Genomic DNA, 21,269 nt, shown 5'->3' on the forward strand with positions numbered 1-21,269 from the left:
TGTAGTAGTTGTATCTGACCGTCCAAATTATAGCTGAGGTCCTTAGAGGGCGTGAGGAGCACTCCGTTGCTAGTGTCGCCCGCATTCTTGGTGCTACTTGTCGGCTTGGATGTAGCTCCAGTCGCCTGCGTAAGACATAAATCAAACTCTTCAACGGTGAAGTCGGCGTCCGGAAAGTCGTCGTCCAAGTCAATCACTTCATCCCATTTAGGTCGCTTCGACGGTCGACAGTCATTTGTTTCAACTGCTTTTGCGTGCACTTTGTTCGTGTAGCGACTCATCTGAAGACATGTGAAGGCAGCCGATAAAGAACGAAATCTTCTGTTCAGACCTGTAAGCACAGCAACCTACACGAATAACAAACACTTTCCGACACACCAGCCGCTTGCGATCGCAGCCAAAGTGTACTAGCGCAGGTACTATAACCTAACTCCTTAGATCATTACTACAGCTATACTACAACAAAAACCGTAATCGCGATTCCACTAGTTTCACCAACATCGAGTTTTATGACGGGCAGAAAGTGCAACTGCTACTGGACAAGTGCTGGATTTTCTTGGCTGAGCTTGGCTAGGCGGCTAGACTGCTGCTACTTGGCTGAATGTAATTTTAAAAAATAAAAAAGAGCTTGAAAACTCTAAATTTGCTAAATACGTCGGTTTTTAGGCATGTTTTTAATTTATAAGCTAAGTGAAGCACCTAATAGGCTACTTTTGGATTTTTTTAATCGCGCTTTGAGTGCTTGAGGCATTGCCGAGAAGGATCTGGTCGCATGACACAGAAAACCGGTTCATTTGCCCTATGATTTGTCTTCAATGTGAGCCATTCGAGCTACCTTATCCACCGTGCCCGCGGGCGTGTTGTGGTCCACTGGTCCCAGCTACGTGCTTGTTCCAGTAGCACTGGGTACCGGTTCAAATGGTTGATTAAGGAAACAATGCAGATGAGACCGCAAGCTTTAACCCCCCCCCGGAAGCGCCAACTACACTTGCACTCAAACTGTCCTCATTAAACTTTGGCAATGTTTGTGTAACTTTTAGGTAAAATCTAAGAGATTTAGCTGAAAAATTTTGTTCGCCGAAGAACACCATTACGACACAAATAATGGATAAAAAGCTGCCTGAATTGAACAGAAAAAAAGTTATCAGCTGGAACTAAAATATCCCAGATCAGAACCAGAAGCTCCCTGTCAGTACAGCAGATACTGGCACAAAACCAGTTAATGGCTTACGGTGACCATTTCAACCAGCAGCAAACCAGAAAGTAAATTTCCTAGCTGCTGGTTCCAGATGAAATCATTACCAGCAGATTGCCATAAGCAAATTTTTCATGGGATGACTTCATTCTCATACAGCAGAGAAAGTGCCACTCTGGGTAAAAGCTAGACGTAAACCAACCAAATCAAAATGGAATGGCTCTCGAATATGGCAGGAATATGCAAGATGCATTCCTGGTTTTAAGAGCTGCAGCAAAAGAAGCTGACCTTCATGGGGAAGGTTTTGCAGAACAATTTATTCATAGCTGAAAGTTTGATTATCTAGTTAAAAATAAGCATGCGAAGTCCATACAATGTCCAGAAAAGTTAGTTAGTATGTGGGGAGCAGCATTGGGGTGGATGTCAAGGCCCATTGAGGGCGAGCCAGAGGGTGGAAGTGCCTAAATGCTTGAAGCTCATATAACGATTTAATATTGAAGCATTACAAGAATATTTTCACATTACAAGTGCCCACACACACACAAAAAAACTTTCAGACAAAGCATCTGGTGTGTATTAAAGCATATAATGTATGGATTCACACATCAGTCACATTCAGCACTTACTCTCTAGAAAAGCAAATCAATAATGAACGAATCTGGCATCCTGCCTTTGTTTTTTATGTACATCCTTGCAGTGCCCAAACATATCAGAGCAGTTTGACTAAAAACTGCAATGAGAGGTATTTTTTAATGGCTACTGTAGACTGCAGCTTTGCTCTGGAAGATTTTTAGGAGAAGTTTTTATCCCCAAAGAAAAATTCTACGCAGGTAGTTTGCTTCCGAGATGCATGTGGCATCTGGTGCTAAGCACAGTGTGCAAGAAGTTCTGAACCCCGCCTTTCTCGGGATGAGTAGAAGGAAGGGGTAGCTTCATACTGGGAGCACTGAGGAGAAGTAAAATGGAGCAGGATAGCTTTGAGAACAAATTCAAGTTGATATATCCTAGCCAGAGTTACAAGAGGACAAAGTGGACCTGGGCAGAAAATTTAGAATATGTAGCTGCTGGTCTACTAGAGCAATGAAATGAAATTGTATAGTTTGGGTAGGCAGATAATTGGTTAAGTGATTATGATTAGGTGTGTGATGAGGGTAAATGAGTCACTAGTAGATGTGCTTGCCTTGCACTGCACTTTCTTGGCTGTGTACATTCAAGACTGTAGTAAGCGCAGATGCATTAATTTGCGATCTGCACACCTCACCTGCTGTCGGAAGCTTAGAAAGAATAACACCTCTGCTCCACTGCTACTTGCATTCAACTCATGTGCTAGGGTATCTGGCACACGGCTAGCAAAACTTTTCAGAAGCAATAACAGCACATTTATGGCATCTGGTACCGGCAAAAAAAAGTTTTCCTTTCCACCTTCAAATACCGAGGACTACTGAAGAGCAATCTCAACACTGGCATCTTTGACAACAAGACAGGTTTCAAGCTATTATTCTGCGATGCTTCTTCAGCAGTTCTAGCAAACATCTTTTTTCTTTTCGCATCAAACAATTCTGAGACTGCATGTTGGTTGACGAAAGTCACCTGTACAACGTCTTTGCCAAGGAACTGGTTGGTTATCCTTCGACAAAGATTACTTTGGGCAGTACTTCGTTGTGAAGGAAACCTTACAATCATTCCTCCAGACAAAACCAAACAACCAGGAAAAAGAAATGCATGCAAAGGAATTCATACACTAATAGTACATAGCATATACCACGTCTGGACAACACCTCTAAACTAGTGGATTGCAGCATGCTTCGATACATCTCAACAGCAACAGTTCTGTCAGGCACAGAAATAGTGTCCCAAATCATGACAAACTACATGTAAAGAAATGTTCAAGCAAGCTTTGATAAAGTCAGCCTAAGTTTCAGAACTTTTGTGCAATGTAGATGGGCAAGAAAAAAAAAATGTTTGAAGCTCCTCTTTGAGTCTATGCAACTTGTACTCATTTGTTGTTTTACCATATATCACAAGCTGCAGGAAGCCCAAAGCTATTTCAAATCATGCAGCATGATGTATGTGAGGCAACTTGGGTTGACTGTAACGAAGGACAACAACTTATGCTAGGTTAAAATAAGTTTATTCAACTAGCTTCGGTGCACATGCATGCCAGTACCCGACAGTGCTGTTCGAGGATGACATCTCTAGAGTTTAAATCTATTCTTTATGGTCCTGGCTTCCTAGCCAGAATCATGAAGAATTGTGTCTTGACTTCAAGGCTTGTCTTTTCCGGGTCTTCTCCAACTTTACCAGCATCTTCCATCAATCTGTTAATAAGAAAAAGGATTTTACATCTCATGGGCAAGAAAAGGTATACACAACGCAAGCTATTCAGCAGAATAATGCAATTTCTCCTGCTGGTTATTTTGAGTATACACATATTATGAGAAGCTTAAGTCACCCTGACGGTTGATGTATGCAAAAAAAAAAGAGAGATTAAATGTCAGCTTATCTGGTATAGAAAGGATATAAAGAAGCACAATCATGGCATGAAATTACCCAGAGTAGTCTGGGTGTTTCACTCAAGACTGTCAGCAGTTTTTAAAATAGGCTTTTTAAATTAGAAGAGTGCTTTTTTGGTATAGCACTGTCAGCAGCGTAATGCATCAAAATACAGCTAAGACTTGGCTAACTAGCAAGATAAGTCGTTGGGCGAGTTGGTTCATGAAGAAGGGAAGGTAAGTGCGCAAAAAGGACAATCACGAGAGAAGAGACAGGACGGGATGAGTGCAAACTTCAACTGATGTTTATTGGAAACAGCGGCAGGCTTTTATATATATATATATATATGTATATATATATATATATATATATATATATATATATATATATATATATATATATATATATATATATATATATATCTTTTTCCTTCTGTACAGGCTCAAATCGGTATGCAAGCACGAATCGCAAAAAAGCGACAAAAAACACACAAGGGGCAAATCATGGTAGGGTGCCTTCGAGAAAACACTTTTCACTGTCGTAAAGTTTGATTGACGTGTCACTGATACAGTCTGCACCTCTTTTATCAATGTAATAGTCTTCTACAAGTTCGGGCCAAACTTCCACAGAGAAAAAACGCAATGGCTGCAGTGTAAAACACTAAAACCCATATGTGGACTGCCAGACGGGCGTGGTGCATCAGATTCCCCTATCATGTGATAAGATATACGTAGGGCAGACTGGCCACTGCATCAACATCCGCTTGGCTGAACATAAAGGGTCAATTCGGGAACTAGGTCAACGTCACCTGCCAAAGCATTGCCTGGCTCGCAAATGCAAGCTGTTACTGAAAGAAACGAAGATCCTGGGCAAGTGCAGAGATAAAACAGCACGAGAACTTGTAGAAGCCTATTACATTGATAAAAGAGGTGCAAGACTGTATCAGTGACACGTCAATCAAACTTTACGAGAGTGAAAAGTGCTTTCTCGAAGGCACCCTACCATGCCCCAATTGTGTGCTTTTTGTCGCTTTTTTGTGATTCGTGCTTGCATTTGAGCCTGTACTGAAGAAAAAAGAATCTCTCTCTCTCTCTCTCTCACACACACACACACGCACACACACACGCACACACACACACGCGCGCGCACGCACGCACGCACGCGCGCACACACACACACACACACACACATGAGCGTATCTACAACCCACGTGTGTCTAGTTCCACTCTGCCTGCCTTGACTCATCCTGCCAAAGGAGTTCCCCATGGCCGAAGTCCCCCGCCCTTTCCACATTTGTTTCATTTTATTTTGTTTACTCGTTGTGGACAACATGCGAGTGCATCTCAAATCTATTCTGTGCTTCTGCCACTGTCTGTTTCCATACACTTTACTTGCTGCTGCTACATTATGACTCAGGCCGCCATCCATTCTTCCCTCCCGCTTTTTTTTTTCTTTTTTTTTCTTCCTCTTTTCTCCCGGCGATCGCACACATGGGTGGCGGGCGACGACATTTACCCTCCCTGTTCCGTTTCTGTATTTTCTTTTTTTTTTCTTTTCTCTCTTCCTTGAGCCATTATTCCCTCCCGCATCATCTGCTTGTTTTGGTTCATGTGTCGAACACCTGTACAGATGAAGACTCTTTTAGAAGAGAAGCAAGAACCATGTAACTTCAGTCTTGAAAAAGGACAGGCGCTGTCCGATAACGTCGACTCCCAATAAATGTTTACCTCAATGAAGCGTTTCTCAATTTCGCATTTTACCTCTAGCAACCAAGTACGTTTATTTTTTTGTGCTATATATATATATATATATATATATATATATATATATATATATATATATATATATATATATATATATATATATATATATATATAGAAGCCTGCCTCAATTTCCAATAAACATCAGTTGAAGTTTGCGCTCGTCCCGTCCTGTCTCTTCTCTCGTGATCGTCATTTTTGCGTACTTACCTTCCCTTCGACTTGCAAACTAGCAGGCTGGTTAACTAATACTAAATAGTTACCTTTTTAACTATTACCTTAAGGCTTCCTATTTACTGAGAGGCATGAGGCCCATCTTAAGTAATGCCAATAATAACACCTGCAGCACTGGTGGTGGGGCAGAGATTGCCACATGGCAAGTGCGGCACAAAGTGAAGAGATATGACGGACGTTGCTGTTCGCTCTCTGCACGCAAACGATTTTCGAATGGCACAAGAAATGGACCAAATTTGTTGAGCCACGATGCCAAGGGTAATCGCGTTTTCGGAATTCTAAAAATTGATATGGATATTACTTACAACAGGCTACACGCCTCAATTAATAAGCAGCCTAAATGTGATAGTCAAAAGTTAACTATTCAAAATTAGTAAACTAGACTGCTAGTTAGCACATCTTGGATGTATTCTGATGCACTACACTGCTGATAATGCTGTGTTGAAAAATTTGAGGGGACACTTCAGCTCCACCTTAACGGTATGACTCAATAGTACAATGAGTTAGTCTCCATATATGCAGGTTATTCTCTACTTTACATTCACAGAGCCCTGAGAGTCCTCATACCCCACCTGGTGCAGTGGTTAAAGGGTCAGTCTACTCCTGCCTAAACCGGAAGCAGTTCCCTCGTTATTGATGTTATAGGGTGCCAACTATTAGAATATGCCATTATTTATACACTCAACTCCACCTGGTGCAGTGGTTAAAGGGTCAGTCTACTCACCGAGTTGAGTGTATAAATAATGGCATATTCTGGTAGTTGGCACCCTATAACATCAATAACGAGGGAACTGCTCCCGGTTTAGGCAGGAATTTATATTTTATTTCGGCATTAAAAGTCGCGTAGATATGCATGGTGGCGACCCCAAACGTTCATTTTGCTCAAGCAGGTGGTAGCCTTTTTTTGTAGCAGCATAAGTGAATATACTACGTACTGTTAGTATGCCCCAATGTCACAGAAACATACGTTTTGTTTAGTTTTGTTCTAGTAAACTGTAGAAGGCGTACAGCTCGCTTTTTCTGTAATCACATGAATATTTATAGTTATACGTACGCTAAACGCAGGCACATTCCCACTTTTAGTTCAGCGTATGCTAGCAGAAACGCAAAAATAAACTCAGCCTATAGTGGCGCCATCTGGTTGTCAGGACGGGAACCATTGCTGTAAACAAACCGACTCTCCACTTAAGCCTAGAAGCGGCAGAATCGTCACTCTAATTATTAAAATAAAGCAAATTTATCACTTATATGTTTTCTTATAGGCGAGATGAGACACAGAGAAAAACCAGCGCCCCATTTACGGCCAGTGAACGCACTGAAAAAGGCAGCAACAACGAGAATTCAGTCCAAAGCGAGAGGTTCAGCTTTGACGGGCACCGCAATGTTTGTCGCCGCGCGCCGGAAATCCAGATGGTTGCCAGATGAGACTACCATCTCATACAAATGTGTTCCCACATCAATAAATTCTATTTCAAAATGTTCTACCGCACTTCTTGGCACCACACCTGGCTAAACGGTAATTTGAGTAAAGAGCTATCGGTAGCCGCAAAAAAAATATGGCCGATAAAATTCAGTAGACTGACCCTTTAAGAGATGAGCCGCTCCCCTGCGATGGTATACGTGCCCCCAGTGCTGGGCCTTGTGCGGCCCAGGTTGCTCTTCCCGAGCGACCAATCATTAATTCAACTGCCACCCGTCATGATGGGCATTTTGCTCACTGGCCGTTGGGCAGATTGTGATGACGCTGCAAGGTCAAGTGACCTCGGTGGTTCTGCCTCCTATGTTGCTCTTCGGGGACCATCTGCCAGAGTCATACTCTTGATTCTTCGCTCAACAACACCGACACAGACACAGATGCTGACAATGTCGACACTGGATTTTCAGGACAAGACCTTTAACAAGCACTCTTCTCATTCGAAAAGCCCGTTTTTAAAAATTGCTGACACTCTTAAGTGAAACACCCTGCCTCCCACATAACAAAAATCAAGCTTGACAGGGCTAGCCACATACACAAGCACAGGCTAGTGCACTGACATTTGCAGTGATCTCTTACCAAGAATGAACAGACCAGGAGGTCAAAATATATTCATGAACTTTTTACATGTTTAAGATAAGCAAACAGAGTCAATTAGAAACTTATGGAGAGTGACAAATCTTGAATGATGCACCACTACAGACTCTGCTGATTGGTATCTTTTACTTTACTTTATGTAAAGTACACATGATGTTAAATGGAAGACTGTGCCCCAAAAACAGAAGATTCCCCATAGGAAGATGCTTCAAACAGGCACCTGTGCCCATTTTATATATTTCAGATACACACTAATTCATGGCAGAGAAAAAGCTTTCACACCAGGAAAATGTTTTTGCCCGCTGGACTGCCAGACTCTTTCTTACATGTTTCATAACCTAGTGAATGGAAATTTTTATTTGTACCTTCTGTGTAAGCTTGCTTGACCTAACATCAACAGCAGATTAATTTAATCATTGTCTTCATGAATAAATACTAACGGTAGCTACCGCGAATGTCAAAAATTTCTGAATAGCAATCCAATATCCCCCTATTCGATCTGCTGAATGAATCACACAGAGCACATACAAACCCAATGGGCACTATTCTCTTGGACGCCTCATGGACATCCTAAACGTCCACAGGATGTCCAAGAGAGTTTAAGTGCTTACTCGAAGCAAATGAATATGTTCTCAAGTTTTGAATAGGCTTAGAATAATTGGCATGAAGTTTGAATAAGGCAGGTCGTAGTTTTCTTCAACGTGTCTTTCAAGAACGGAACCTACTCCAATGCCACACAGAGGCGAGTTCAGCGGCGCGATGCAGTCAATTCGTGCAGCAGCGTTCATAATGCTCATGCATGGCCTCCAAGATTAACTAAGTTCACGGCAGGGCAAAGAATTTGACAAAATCTAACATTGATGCCCAATATTGGAGGCCTAATCATATGTATCCCTTGCTCCATTCATGTAATGAGATGCAGCGCTAGTTTATTCACTGTCATCGTCAGCAGTGGCAGGTTAATTTTTTGACATGTATGAAATGAAGGTCAGAGCTAATACAGTGACCCCGTGTAGCATACCTCTTCCCTTAGTGGGTGTCAGTGCTGTGTCTTTTGAGGACTCCGCTATATAACTTCATAAGGTATACAGCTGTACTAGAGCACTGCTACTAGGGCTTCTATGTTTTGCACAATTATTAGTTTAGTGCAAATATTCATGTAAGCCAAGAATATTTGCAAAAATATTTGATCCGTATTTGGCTCGGTTTCTAGCTGCATTATTCGTATTCAATTTGGCAGTACAGCTGCACTATTCATATTCGATTCGGTTTTGAAAGAGCACTATTTGCTCACCCCAATAAATACATTCATATTAAAAGAAGCAGCAACGCCTCATGAGGGTAAAAAGAAGAGCCAAAGAGAAGCAACAATGTCTTTAAGGTAAAAAAGCAAAAAAAAAGGATTAGCTTAACAGACAAAATATTCCAATGTAAGATTATAATGATATCAGTGCACCGCAAAAAAAAAAAAAATTTGTAAATTGGAGTATAAGAATATGTACATGTTCTTTTCAAGTACCATGCATGTACAACGTGCGTGTATGTCCTTTCTTCCTGTGTAGTGTTTATTCGCCGGCCATATTTCTGGTCTCTTCTCTGCTCAGATGTTCACTATGATTCACCCCATACACTGAATGTGTCAACTTCCCATGCTCAGAGGGTGGTTCAAGACATACTAGTGCATTTGAGAGTTGGCTACAGCATCATACAATACAAGATGATGTCTCACACAACATGTACAGTCATGGACAAAAGTTTGTGGATGCGGATTTGCGAAAAAAAAATATACTTGTGCATTGCCTCACTAGACAGGCAGATTGTATTTTTGCAGCATATGGAGCACATACGTCTCTTTATGCTTCTATGTGTTTCAGTGATGTACTGCGCGTGACCTCGCAGCAATAAATTTTTTTTCCGTGAATTTGCATCCCGCAAACTTTTGTCCATGACTGTACAGTGCAGCAAAAATAAATAAATAAATAAATGCTTTTACAAACACTTACATGGATGTCAGCTTGCATGTCAGTTCCTCTGCTCCTGCAGGGCATTTCTTGAGATAAAGTTGATATGCCGACCATGTTTTAGTGTAGTTGACATAATCCGCAACTGTTCCTTCCCTGCGACCCTCGATGCAGTCTATCCTGGAAACGGAGACTCTCTCAAGCAATGGTGCTGTTCATTACTCAGATTCTGTACAATGTGCCGGTTGACATAAAATGATGGTTGTGAACAGTCAATGCTGGCAAGTCATGGCTCCAAGAAAAGGCCAAACCAACTGGTTATTGCTTTATTTTCAAACCTGAGCAACATACGATGCACAAAAATGACAACTTTTTGAGGGAATGGTCATTCCAGGCCCTGGAGTTAATATGTAAATGAAATAACATAATATGCACTGCATGCTAAGTTGCTTACATAGCATTTTTAAATTACCTTGCTGTCCTCACAAATACATACATATATCATACTAAATTACTGCACCTAGATGATGATGGTGTCAATGTGTTGGCAGGATTAGCATTACAGTGGTCTGTAAGAAACTGCTCTGCCTGAGTCACTGATATCAATGATTGTGTCTCTACCACTGTTTCTGCACCTAATAGCACCATCAACAACAACAACAACCACCATGATGATGATGATAGCCACATAGCCTAGACTTTATTAGAAATGAGCCATCTGATGAAACTGATTAACACACATTCTACTACCGACTCTTTGGAGGAACTCACAGTATATAAATGCATAAAATATTTGAATTTCAAGCTAAAATCATATTCCTTATTTTGCATACCTCCGATTACAAAACAAAAGTGTGAATAGCTTACCGAATATGGTCCTCATATGCTGGAGGGATATCTCTATACAAGTTGTCTACGATGTCTCTAACTGGATCCCAGTAGCCATCTGGCACACCCTTGTAAATTTCCTGCCAAAGCAAAGTGAAAAAAAAAAAAAAAAAATCACTGAATGTTTCGAGTTAGCAATGTGAATGATACAGTGTTAGCTGGCTTGTGATGATGAAGAAATGGAAACATGTTACAGCTGGTATATTAGAACACTGAACATTCAACTTTATTTGCCCAAAATTGTGGCGGGTCAACTGGGCTATAAGCTGTAGTCAAACAGCTTTAAAAGGCCCAGGTAACCCTTACAAGGCAGTGCAGACGAAACCTCTGATTAAAAAGTAGAAAAGAAAATTTGTTCCCTTACAAGAATAAGAAAAAAATTTACAAAAGCACAATACGACATGAATGAAAGTCTACATAATCACTGCAAAATTTGAAGAACGGCACAAACTGCTTGAAACATGAAAGGACATCTTTGTGAGGAAATGCAAACAAACAAACAAACAAACGAACAAACATAAAACAACAAGAAAAGCACAGTTGGGAGCAAAAATTTGGATTACAAATTGAAAAAAAAAAAAAAAAAAGCTGACGTAGAACACATGTTGGACACTTGAACATGTGTTGGTACTTGCTTAAAATATACGGAAGTTAGTGGTGCAAGGACTGGAACTTGCAATCGGTGTGGAAATGGGTTATGAACCATCTATCTTTTTTTCTGGTGTTTAAGATGATGGTATGATGCTAATGGACTAGTGACTTCCATAAGTGACTAAAAATTGGTAAGCGAGAGGTAATATAAGTGTAAAAGTTTGTATTCATACATGTCGTTTATATCTAGAATTTTGCAGAACTGAAATAAATGTACGGTGGGAGGTAAGTAATCATGCGACGAATGGCCTTTTTCTGTAAAACAAAAATTTTGTTTAAATTCTGTTTAGTTCAGCCACACCAAACTGCAATATCTAACTTTTGAAGAGAACAAAGCACGATATATATGAACTATTACTTTCAACGGGATTGTGATATTGACACAGTTGAAGACGAAAGCCTCTGATATTTTCTTGACATGTAAATCCCCCGATAAATATGAGGAGAATGTAACGCCAAGATGTATGTGGTGCTCAACGACTTAGATTTTCTGTCAGCCGCATTTAATTGGTGCTCTATGGTGAATACTTTATTACGAGCTTGGAAAAGAGTGGCCTTTATTTTTTCGGGATTAATTCTAAGCTGATTTGATTGTTCTTTGAGTGTCAGGAGTACTGATTTAATTGACCTTCCCTTTCACAATTCATTAATAAAAAAAATGAAACAAAAGAGGCCCTAGCACACTCCCTTGCGGTACGCCTTTAAGCATTCGCAATGAGGATGACATTTGATTATTAATATATATGCACTGTGACCTATTTTTTAGACATGATTTCAATAGCCGAAGAGGCATGCACACCATGAAATTTAAGCTAAAACACCATGATGAAGAGAGTCAAGAGCCTCGCTAAAATCTTATAAACAATTCACGGGTTATGAGCCTGTTTTTGATAACGAGTTCTTTAAGTGTTAGGAGTGCTGATTCAGTTAATCTACCCTTTTTGAAACCATACTGTAAATCAGAAAAAAGGCCTTTACTTTTTAATCGTGAGAGTTGAATTTTTTCAAAGCCTTTTGAGAGAATGGGTAGAACAAATACTGGCTGATAATTTGTCAGTACACTGATGTCACCACTTTTATACAAAACCGACACTCTAGCTTTCTTCATTGCACCTGGAGATTTGCCAATGTCAATGGCAAGTTTAAAGAAGTGTGTAAATACTGGAGTATTGAACTGAATGACTTCTTTTTTTGCACTGACCTGCTGATTGTGCATATCCAATGATCTACCATTTTTTGTGACATGAATGTTGTAACAAGAACAGAGAAGGAAGGATGACAAGGACAAGCGCTGGTGAAATTTTGATTATGTACTAACTAGCTCAAACCACCATTTTACTCTCTACACGATTTGAAACAGACATTTCGCCTAATGAAAGCATAGGATTATCTGACTTAGCTATACAGCCAAAATGATTAAAATTATCTGCGAACTCTGGACCAGAAAGTATTTGATCATTGTGCGTGACGTTTTCAGGCAGAGCGCATTTACTTTTCTCTCAGCTTAGCAAATTACCTAATACTTTCCAAGCAGCCTCAGGGTGTTTCTTATCGACAATTGAAAGCAAATTTTCACAATAAGTTTTCTTGGCCCTGGCTGTTCTAACTGCTAAGCCATCGCAGTGGTGGCCTAGTGGTTAGCACAGCTGCTTCATATTCGGGAGGTGCTGGGCTCGTACGTCGGAGGTGAATTTTTACTGCTCAGTGCTCGAAGGTGCAGTCATGCCCATGGGTGCACGGCATGGACCCTGACGCCAATGGCGCAATGTTGAGGAAAGGGCTCAGAGTGGCTAATGAGCTGCAACCATAGCTGTGAACCTTGACTATGACTGCATGCATGCTTCATTAAGCAAAGCATATCCCTTTCAGGCGCTTTGTACACAATTGTGTAAGTGGCAAACTTACAGCTTTTTCTGAGAAACTGGAGCACTTAACAGCGATTTCATTATTTCAGTCAAACTGAGCATTCTTCTTGTTGCAAATAAGTTGCTTTTTTTATGCCATGTAGTGAATGCAGTAAATAATATTTCACATAAGAGTGAGCTAGGTAGCACTTTGTCCGCCGTTTTTGTGCAGACAGATTTTGCCACAAGTGAAAACATCGATTGTTTTTGCTCAATTTCGAGCGTAATGGGAATCTTCGAAATACAAAGTGATTCCACAATCCCTGGGGTGTTTACCTGACACACAAAAACATTTTGATGTTATTATTTCTAACATATCTGACACTTTGTATGGAATTCTCCACATCGTTGTAAAAACTTAGCTGCTGGTCTTTCACGTTCGAAAACTAACAAATTTCCTTTCTTGAGGCCTGAATATACTACTTAGGCGAAAAAATAATTGATTTCAGTCAAAACAAAAAAGGGCGCCTGAAAGGTATATAAAGAATCAACACAAAAAATCTCAAGTAGTTGGCCGCCCACTCCCACATGAGTAAATCAAATGACTAAAAATTTACGGTATAGAGGACAATTTAACTGTAAGCAGATATTCTGGACTACTAGCTAGGTGCAAATGCTGCAAGAGGTTCAAAAGAGTCACATGATGATGCACTGCTCTCTAGCATAGGAGGAAGCACTTGATAAATACATTCAAGCCTACCTCATCATAATGAGTAAGCTTGCACACAAAAAAAGAGAGAACTAGGGTAGCCTAATTAGCTTTATCTAAGCTTGCCACTTGGAAGGCACTTTCTCTGCATCATAAAAAGCTGAACAATGCAACACTGGCAGCCATTACTCTGCTCTCCTCAGTCACAGATATGTTTTGTTTTTACTTTGCACTTTTCTAACCCGGTGCTGATATTTCAAGCCTTTCTCAATGCACCTCTGATGTAAACAGTTTGAGCTGAGCTGCCTAAACTACTTTAATTTAATCAAACTGGCTCCTTTACATTTCCAAAATGCCTTGTACAAGCATTTCATGTTTAAAACCACGAAGCAGTGAAAATTTGTAAGCTTTGTTTGCTTCCCTTCAATGAACATCTGCCAAACATCTAGACATTCTTATTCTGTCATCATCATCATCACCACCACAAGCCTTATACACACTGTGAAATTGAAAAAAAAGGCCACGAGAACCCACCTGTTGTTGTTTATGATGATGATGAATTGATGTTTAATGGCACAAAGGCAGTCTGACCAAAGGCACCATGATCAACATGCTTCATCTGCACAATGTGTGGTCAAAGACACTTCTTTCCAAGTACTTTATCCAAAATAAAGCCAAACATCAAAGCCGTGGAAAAGCGTGTACCCACAGGAAAGACGGTGGGTATGCGATGGCACTGTTGATAACATCCAGCATCTCCCTCATACAAGGCATGTGCCACTGCTATGGCACAGCGTGCAAGCTCATTGCATTTAAAGTACACTCACGTTGTGTATTATGCTGTCCATCCTCTCCTGGTTCTTGCTGACTGGCTTTGGGATGAGGTAACTGCATAGTGCCAAGACCCCATTTGGCACCAGAACTCTCGTCACCTCCTTGTAAAATTTATCCAAGTCAAACCAGTGGACAGCCTGCATCACTGTAACTAACTGTACGGATTCATCCTTTTCGGAAATGGTCTCAGCTGGTGACACACTGGTGAGAAAAAGAAAAAGAAAAGAAGGTGGTTTGGTTTATGGGGTTTAACGTCCCAAAGCGACTAAGGCTATGAGAGACGCCGTAGTGGAGGGCTCCGGAAATTTCGACCCCCTGGGGTTCTTTAACGTGCACTGACATCGCACAGTACACGGGCCTCTAGAATTTCTCCTCCAAAGAAATTCCAGCCGCCGCGGCCGGGATCGAACCCGCGTCCTTTGGGTCAGCAGCCGAGCACCATAGCCACTGAGCCACCGCGGCGGCACAAGAAAAGAAGGACAAATCATGTTCACTTCACTCCTCCGGTGCCATTTCTTCATTCTTTTCTAGTGCACTCTTCTCATTCCATGAGAGGAGTGGTAGGATGCAGTAAACAGTGCCGGCATGTTTTCTTTTTGAGTATATGTAAAAAACGAGATCCGCTAGCTCTTCTATAACTTAACTGAGCTAAACACCTGTGCATTCCTTCGGTGCATGCTTAGATCCAGCAACTTAAACATGGTGCTTATTTTTTGCCATGATTCGAATGGATGCTCATCACAGGTGTGCACTTGGGCAGGGGGGGGGGGGGGGGGGGGGTTCAAAAGGGGCAGTGGCCCACCCAATTGGCATGAGAGAGGGGGTTGCTAATTTTGTCCCCTACTGTTCCCCGCTACTCAGAAGACTCGAAGAGGCACTACCATGAACGTCGACTCCACTTTTATGGCCGGACTGCACACCTATGATGCCCAATTTACTTTCATATTATTTGTGCCAACGGAGGCAATTCTGCACAGTGGCCTAGAAGCTGAAGCACCGGTTTCACATTCGGGCTTTGCAACTGCAGAAAGTAACTGCCTTAGAAGAGCAGCATTCTATTCTAATAGCATTTAAGTAAACTGAAGGGTTCAAGTAATGAATTTCAGTCACCAACATGCATGCATATAAAAGTTTGCATTCAAGAAGTCTCAATTCCAGATGGAACCAGAGCAGATAAATCTGACTTTTTCATGGAAGGAATGTTGCCAAGCTAGAGCATAGAGCAATAGATAGATTGCAACTAACTACCCATGAGAATACAAAACAGAGTGCATAAGCTACGATGTAACCATGGCCAGAGAACTGTGCGTAGACGGAGGCTATTTGCTCCGATAAATATCATCGGTATGCGTATTAGATGGACAAGCTATCACTTTGTATACAATGCCTTGCATGAACGTGCATAAATAATAGATGTTGACAAACATACATTTTTCAAGTATCAGCCCAAAATCAGAGAGGAATATTGAAAGCCCCTTCGGTTGGACATGGCTACACCTAACACCACTATTTACTTGTTTATAAGAAAATATGAATACACGCAATGATATCTAGCTAGACACTGTAAGAAAAAATCACAGCAGTTCCGTCACATTCCCTATGAAGAGTTGGAGAAGATGGTGAGCCTCTTGCAAGTGAGGCCACTTTCTAGAACTGAAGACATTAAGAACTGTGCGACATTCAATAAGTCACTGCCAGCAAAAATGTTATGTTGGCATCACGAGAAGCAAGGCTGGATTATTTGCAGACTTGTACATATTAATGACACTTCGGGGATGTTTTGCAGTTTCAAGCTTGGCAATACCGTCTTTGTCTAGCAAGCAGTGCAAAAGATCTAGACAGATAGACAGCACTGCTGTGTAGGTGGATTTTCTTGATGAAAGTATCATTTAGTGCAAGGGACGCTAAAACACCATTCTTGCCTACACTGCATTACTTTCAATCGCATTTCATACCTGTTCCACCAGGGTAAGTTAGTTTCATAAGCGAATATATGACGCAATCACTGGCGAGCTTTGTTACATGAGAGAAAAATAAAATAAATTCAGGAGTGCATCACCAAGAACAAAGGTTAAAAAGAAAAAGTACACTCATTAGCTAGGTATAGACAATACTGCAAGCGTTCCACTGAGCCGAGCAAGTGCATGAACTCTACTCTGGGCACATCTGGCTTTTATAGCTCAAAGCATGCTTTGGAAAATCAACAGGAAAGGAACCACCTTACAGAAACAATAACGCTAGCATCGAAGAAACATTTATGAGCTCCTGCAATGGTTCAGTCTACAGCACATCTGAATTTGCAATATAGATTTTTGTGGCTAAGCATGAAGAAACAGTAAATTCAGCCGCTGTTTCTTATTTCCCACTTTGATGTTTTCTAAATGCAGAAAACTTTGTAATTCCCTATTAAATAACGCAAAAGTCTGACAGCACTGAAATACTGTTCAGTACGGTGACCATAATACAAAATGGTTCTTGGGATAAAAGACTGAGAATACTGCAAAAGTTCATTAGATGACATATACCTACCTGAAAGAAACATTTTCAAGCTTGTTGATTGCTTTTGCCTCATTAATTTGGGCTTCAGATACATCATAGCCATGCACTTTTTCAAAATATGGAGCCCAAATAGTAGCACTTATTCCAGGGCCACATCCAACATCGACAGCTAGCTTCCGGTCAGACACCTTAAAAAAATGACGCATTTCTTACTACCATTGCACATGATAACTAACAGTTGTAAATTATAGAGCATAAGCTTCAGATAGAAATGAAATGCTTTACAAGGCTTATCATGCAGTTTTCGCCATAAAAAAACTTTGCTCATGCACAAGACCTAGGTGTTTTGCGGGCCTAGAGGGCATACGTGCAAGTCTTCATCCACACTGGTCCTAACCTCGAAAAGCAGCACAAAGGTTGGCCTTATTTCTGTATGTGAAAGCTAGGTGCAACTGGCTAGACCTGAAAAAACTAAATCAATAGCTGCGTACCTGGCTCCAGTATGTGAAGAAGAAACGGGATCAGCCTTAAATGTTCTTGTTATTGTTACAGAGACTGACAACTACACACATGTCCACACTCCAGAGGACTGCCCAATAGCAATATTCGGTTACCGAACAGTCACTGGCAGGAAATGATTTGCAAACAGTAGAGGGCAGGAAACAAGCCCTGAAACACATTTCATAAGGTTTAGCGCACATTCCTGGGCTTCGCGTCAGTATAGTAGTAGTAGCAGTAGTAGTAGTAGTAGTAGTAGTAGTAGTAGTAGTTGGCGTAACCATGTAACCGGTTGCCATGGGAACCACTGGGAGGGTAGTTACCCTTGTAGCAAAGTGATTGTTTGGGCGTGTTGGTGAGATGTTCCAAAAACTTGAAGCATAATACAGGTCGGAGAAAGAAGTCATTACACACACGAGCGCTAACGTGTAACAAGTTTACTGTAAAACGAAAGCGGAATATAAGCAAATCGTTGCCGGACATCACGAAGGCAGGAATAACTGTGTATCCAAGCCGTGGATCACTTTATCATCAAAGGAACTGAAATATTTGCGTTGCTTGAGTGGTTCAACTGCTGCACCTGTGTGACGTCCGGTAACGATTCGCTTATATTCCGCTTTCGTTTCACTATAAACTTGTTGCAAGTTAACGCTCGTGTGTGCAACGTCTTCTATGTCCTGTCTGTTTGTGCGCTCAAGTTTTTGGAGTACCATGGAATACCACGATAAGAACGGAGGAATCGTAACCGGTGGGTGGTTACTTGGGAATCTGGAAGGGAGGAGGAGGGTACTGCGAGAGCGTAAGCCCGCGCAACAGGAGAGGGGTTAATTGCGATGGTAACCACCCGGAGGGTGTTTACCGTGTGTGGGAAGAGAGTATGGCGTGAGTGGAGTGCGTGTAACTCATAGAGTTTCTTACTATTACCTAGAGGGAAAGCTGGCAAGCCGTCTATGGGAGTTTGCATGGAGACCCCACGTGACCACCTCAGCCACCATGGGCGCTCAAAGCATCATGGGGCGGTGAGCTACTTGTTGCGGAACTGCAACTTTTGGCCAAAAAATAATAAAAAAATAAAGCTGTTTGATAGCTACAAACGTCCTAACATTCAATATCTTGTCTAATGATTGCAACAAACGAGCAGAAAAGGATTTAAGTGCAAAGTTTGCCCAAAATAAGAGATGACTAGCTTTCCTATTGGCCAAGTGATGAACACTAAAAAAACTAATATTGCGTAGTTAACAAGCGCACTTTTAAAGTAAATATGTTTTCAAAAAAAATGTTGTTGTTTAGATACTTTAAGAGGTTTTTTAATGGCATTTCGGAAGAGTAAAACCTTTTATTGGCGTCGTGTGTCGTCGCGTCTTCACTACTATGGCTTTTGCACACTGCGTTCGCGCGAAAGTCGTCTGCGCACACACGAACTACGTTTTCGGAATGAAACGCCTTAGTACTGCCACTCTGTGTTCCCGAAAAACTACGACTGTGCCGCAACAAGTAGCTCACCGCCCCATGATGCTTTGAGCGTCCATGTTGGCTGAAGTGCAGCGCCGCCAGCTTTCCCTCTAGGTAGTAGTAAGAAACTCTATGGTGTAACTAGAAGGCGGTTCTTGTGGGAACCGTCCGGGATCGAGGGTGGTTACAGTGGAAGGAGGAGGCGGGTAAGGCAAGACCGCAGGGTGGTTGCCACGGGAAGAACTCGGAGAGTAACTCCGTGGACGGCGGAAGGAGAGCAACACCTCAACAGCTGTCGCGGAATCTCTTGTTACACAGTGGTAACCATCCTGTGAGGTTTTTTTTTCCCTCTTCGAAGAATGGGCATGCTAGCTTGCTGCTGAGTGGCATGCAAACACAAGTCGAGATTCGACGGCTTACCTTCACTGCCAGGAACTTAAGTACCTCGTCGACGAGCGCCCGTGGAGCAGTGGGGCGAAATTTTGCGTATATGCTAGCATGGGCACCAGTTTTGAAGAAGTGGCTCATCTTCTACGCGATCAATGAGAACGGCAGAACTTGATGGTGGGGCGTCTTACGGCGCTGTCGCGGTTTCACCCGGTTTCACCTCGTTTCGAAATACGGGAGACGTATAAATAAAGATTGGCTAGGCCAGCCTTATATTCACGTCGGCCCGCTAGGAAGCCTTCTTTTGAGCCAGCTCTGGTTTCGACCACATCAATGTTTTCTGGTTGCACTTTATATACTTTTCTAACAATAAAAACGACGATAAGAACTGTCCCACCTGAATTTAACACAACAACAAAAAAAGGCACTGATCTAACTAAGGCGCCCGAAAGTGAAACCACCAGAAGCGCCAGAAGCCCAAAAGCCCCAGAAGTGAGTAGTCTCATCCCGGACAACAACAGCTTGTGGCAGTTCACAAAAAGGGGCATTAGCACAGTTTTTCAGTTTCCATCTTTCACTTGACAATGCGTCTTTTCGTCGTTCTCGCCTTTTTCTTGACCTGTTGAGCCGTCAACTGTATGAAGAGTCCAGCAAAGCCTTCGGGAAAGGCGTGTCAAAAGCAAGGGTCCTTTGCATCTAAATGGGATATGATACTAATAGACGACAGGACGTCGCCGTTACAACATGCACGGAATCTTGTCTGCTCAGCTCTGCGTTGTCCCGTCGCGCTAGCGTCACCAACGGTGTGCTTTATTGTGATACACGTTCCCGCGCTCTAAGCACAAGAGGGTAAATTTAAGGAGAAATGTGGAAACATTTTCCAAGCAGCCGACTCAGCAATGATCATGCACTTAACCGAGTTATGTTTCGGTCACTCGGTGTGGCTAGTCAGCGGGGCCAGGGCCACTCTCCGCAGATAATCAGTCAGGCATCCAACAGACGGCAGTGCCAGCGTTGAACCTGCCTTTCACAATTGAAAAGCTATCCACAGCTATCGCGGAAACAAACCCACAACACCGGGTCACGATGAAGTGACCAATGACTATCGCGAAGCTACCCCACAACTCCCGTCTTCGACTCCTGGAATATTAAAGTTCTTACTGGATGACTGGTGAGGTCCCCACGGAGTAGAAGCTGACGAAAATTGTGTCTGTTTTGAAACCTTGTAAGCAGCCAACAAGCTACACATCCTTCCGGCCCATCGCCTAACTGAGTTGCGTAGGTAAGCTAATGGAACGAATGATCTGCAAACGCATCACTTGGTTTCGCGAAAGCCGAAATAAGTACCCCCAAGAAATGAACGGGTTACATCAAAATAGGTCTGTGACTGAAAATTTCATCGCCTTCGTCTTATCACTTTAAGAGTACTTTCATGCTTGGTGCATCCCGACAGCCGTTTTTCCACCATACAATTATCGTAGCCCTGGCCAGTGTGGGCCTCGGAGGAAAGCTGTACAAGTGGATTGGACACTATTCAAAAGAACGGCAAATTTTTATGAGCACTCCAAACGGTCCAACACATTTTTTTTTCACGCAGTGGAGAGTGTACCTCAGGGAGCGGTGCTCAGCCCTCTCCTGTTCAATATTAGCATTATACACATAACGACAAACCTTCCTCGAGGAGTACACATATATCGAATTATGCAGATAATACTTGCATCTGGAACGCATCACGTTCGCGCTACGAGTATATTACCCAGCAACGTCTTCAGAGTGCGCTACTGCACATATCG

The 21,269-nt window shown here is 42.0% G+C and overlaps 1 protein-coding gene across 3 annotated transcripts; it reads right to left on the reverse strand.

Annotated features, from left to right (window-relative positions):
• Window positions 1-3,310: 3,310 nt before the first annotated feature.
• Window positions 3,311-19,708, reverse strand: LOC149371443 (putative methyltransferase DDB_G0268948). Of its 3 annotated transcripts, none has more exons than XR_016286882.1 (7): window positions 19,510-19,708; window positions 17,170-17,327; window positions 14,634-14,841; window positions 10,582-10,682; window positions 9,757-9,894; window positions 7,266-7,483; window positions 3,311-3,513 (listed from the first exon to the last, which is right to left on the reverse strand). XR_016286882.1 is itself a non-coding variant. In XM_089565677.1 (6 exons), the coding sequence occupies exons 1-6, from the start codon at window positions 19,615-19,617 to the stop codon at window positions 3,411-3,413; spliced, it is 816 nt and encodes a 271-aa protein (XP_089421803.1). In that variant the 5' UTR covers window positions 19,618-19,708; the 3' UTR covers window positions 3,311-3,410. The 3 variants fall into 3 exon arrangements, 1 of the variants encoding a protein (XP_089421803.1); XR_016286881.1 differs by having other exon boundaries at window positions 7,266-7,554; XM_089565677.1 differs by lacking the exon at window positions 7,266-7,483.
• Window positions 19,709-21,269: the final 1,561 nt, after the last annotated feature.

Source organism: Amblyomma mixtum, chromosome 1 (assembly GCF_055824585.1).
Source record: "Amblyomma mixtum isolate Tamu chromosome 1, ASM5582458v1, whole genome shotgun sequence".
NCBI classification, from domain to species: Eukaryota; Metazoa; Arthropoda; class Arachnida; order Ixodida; family Ixodidae; genus Amblyomma; species Amblyomma mixtum.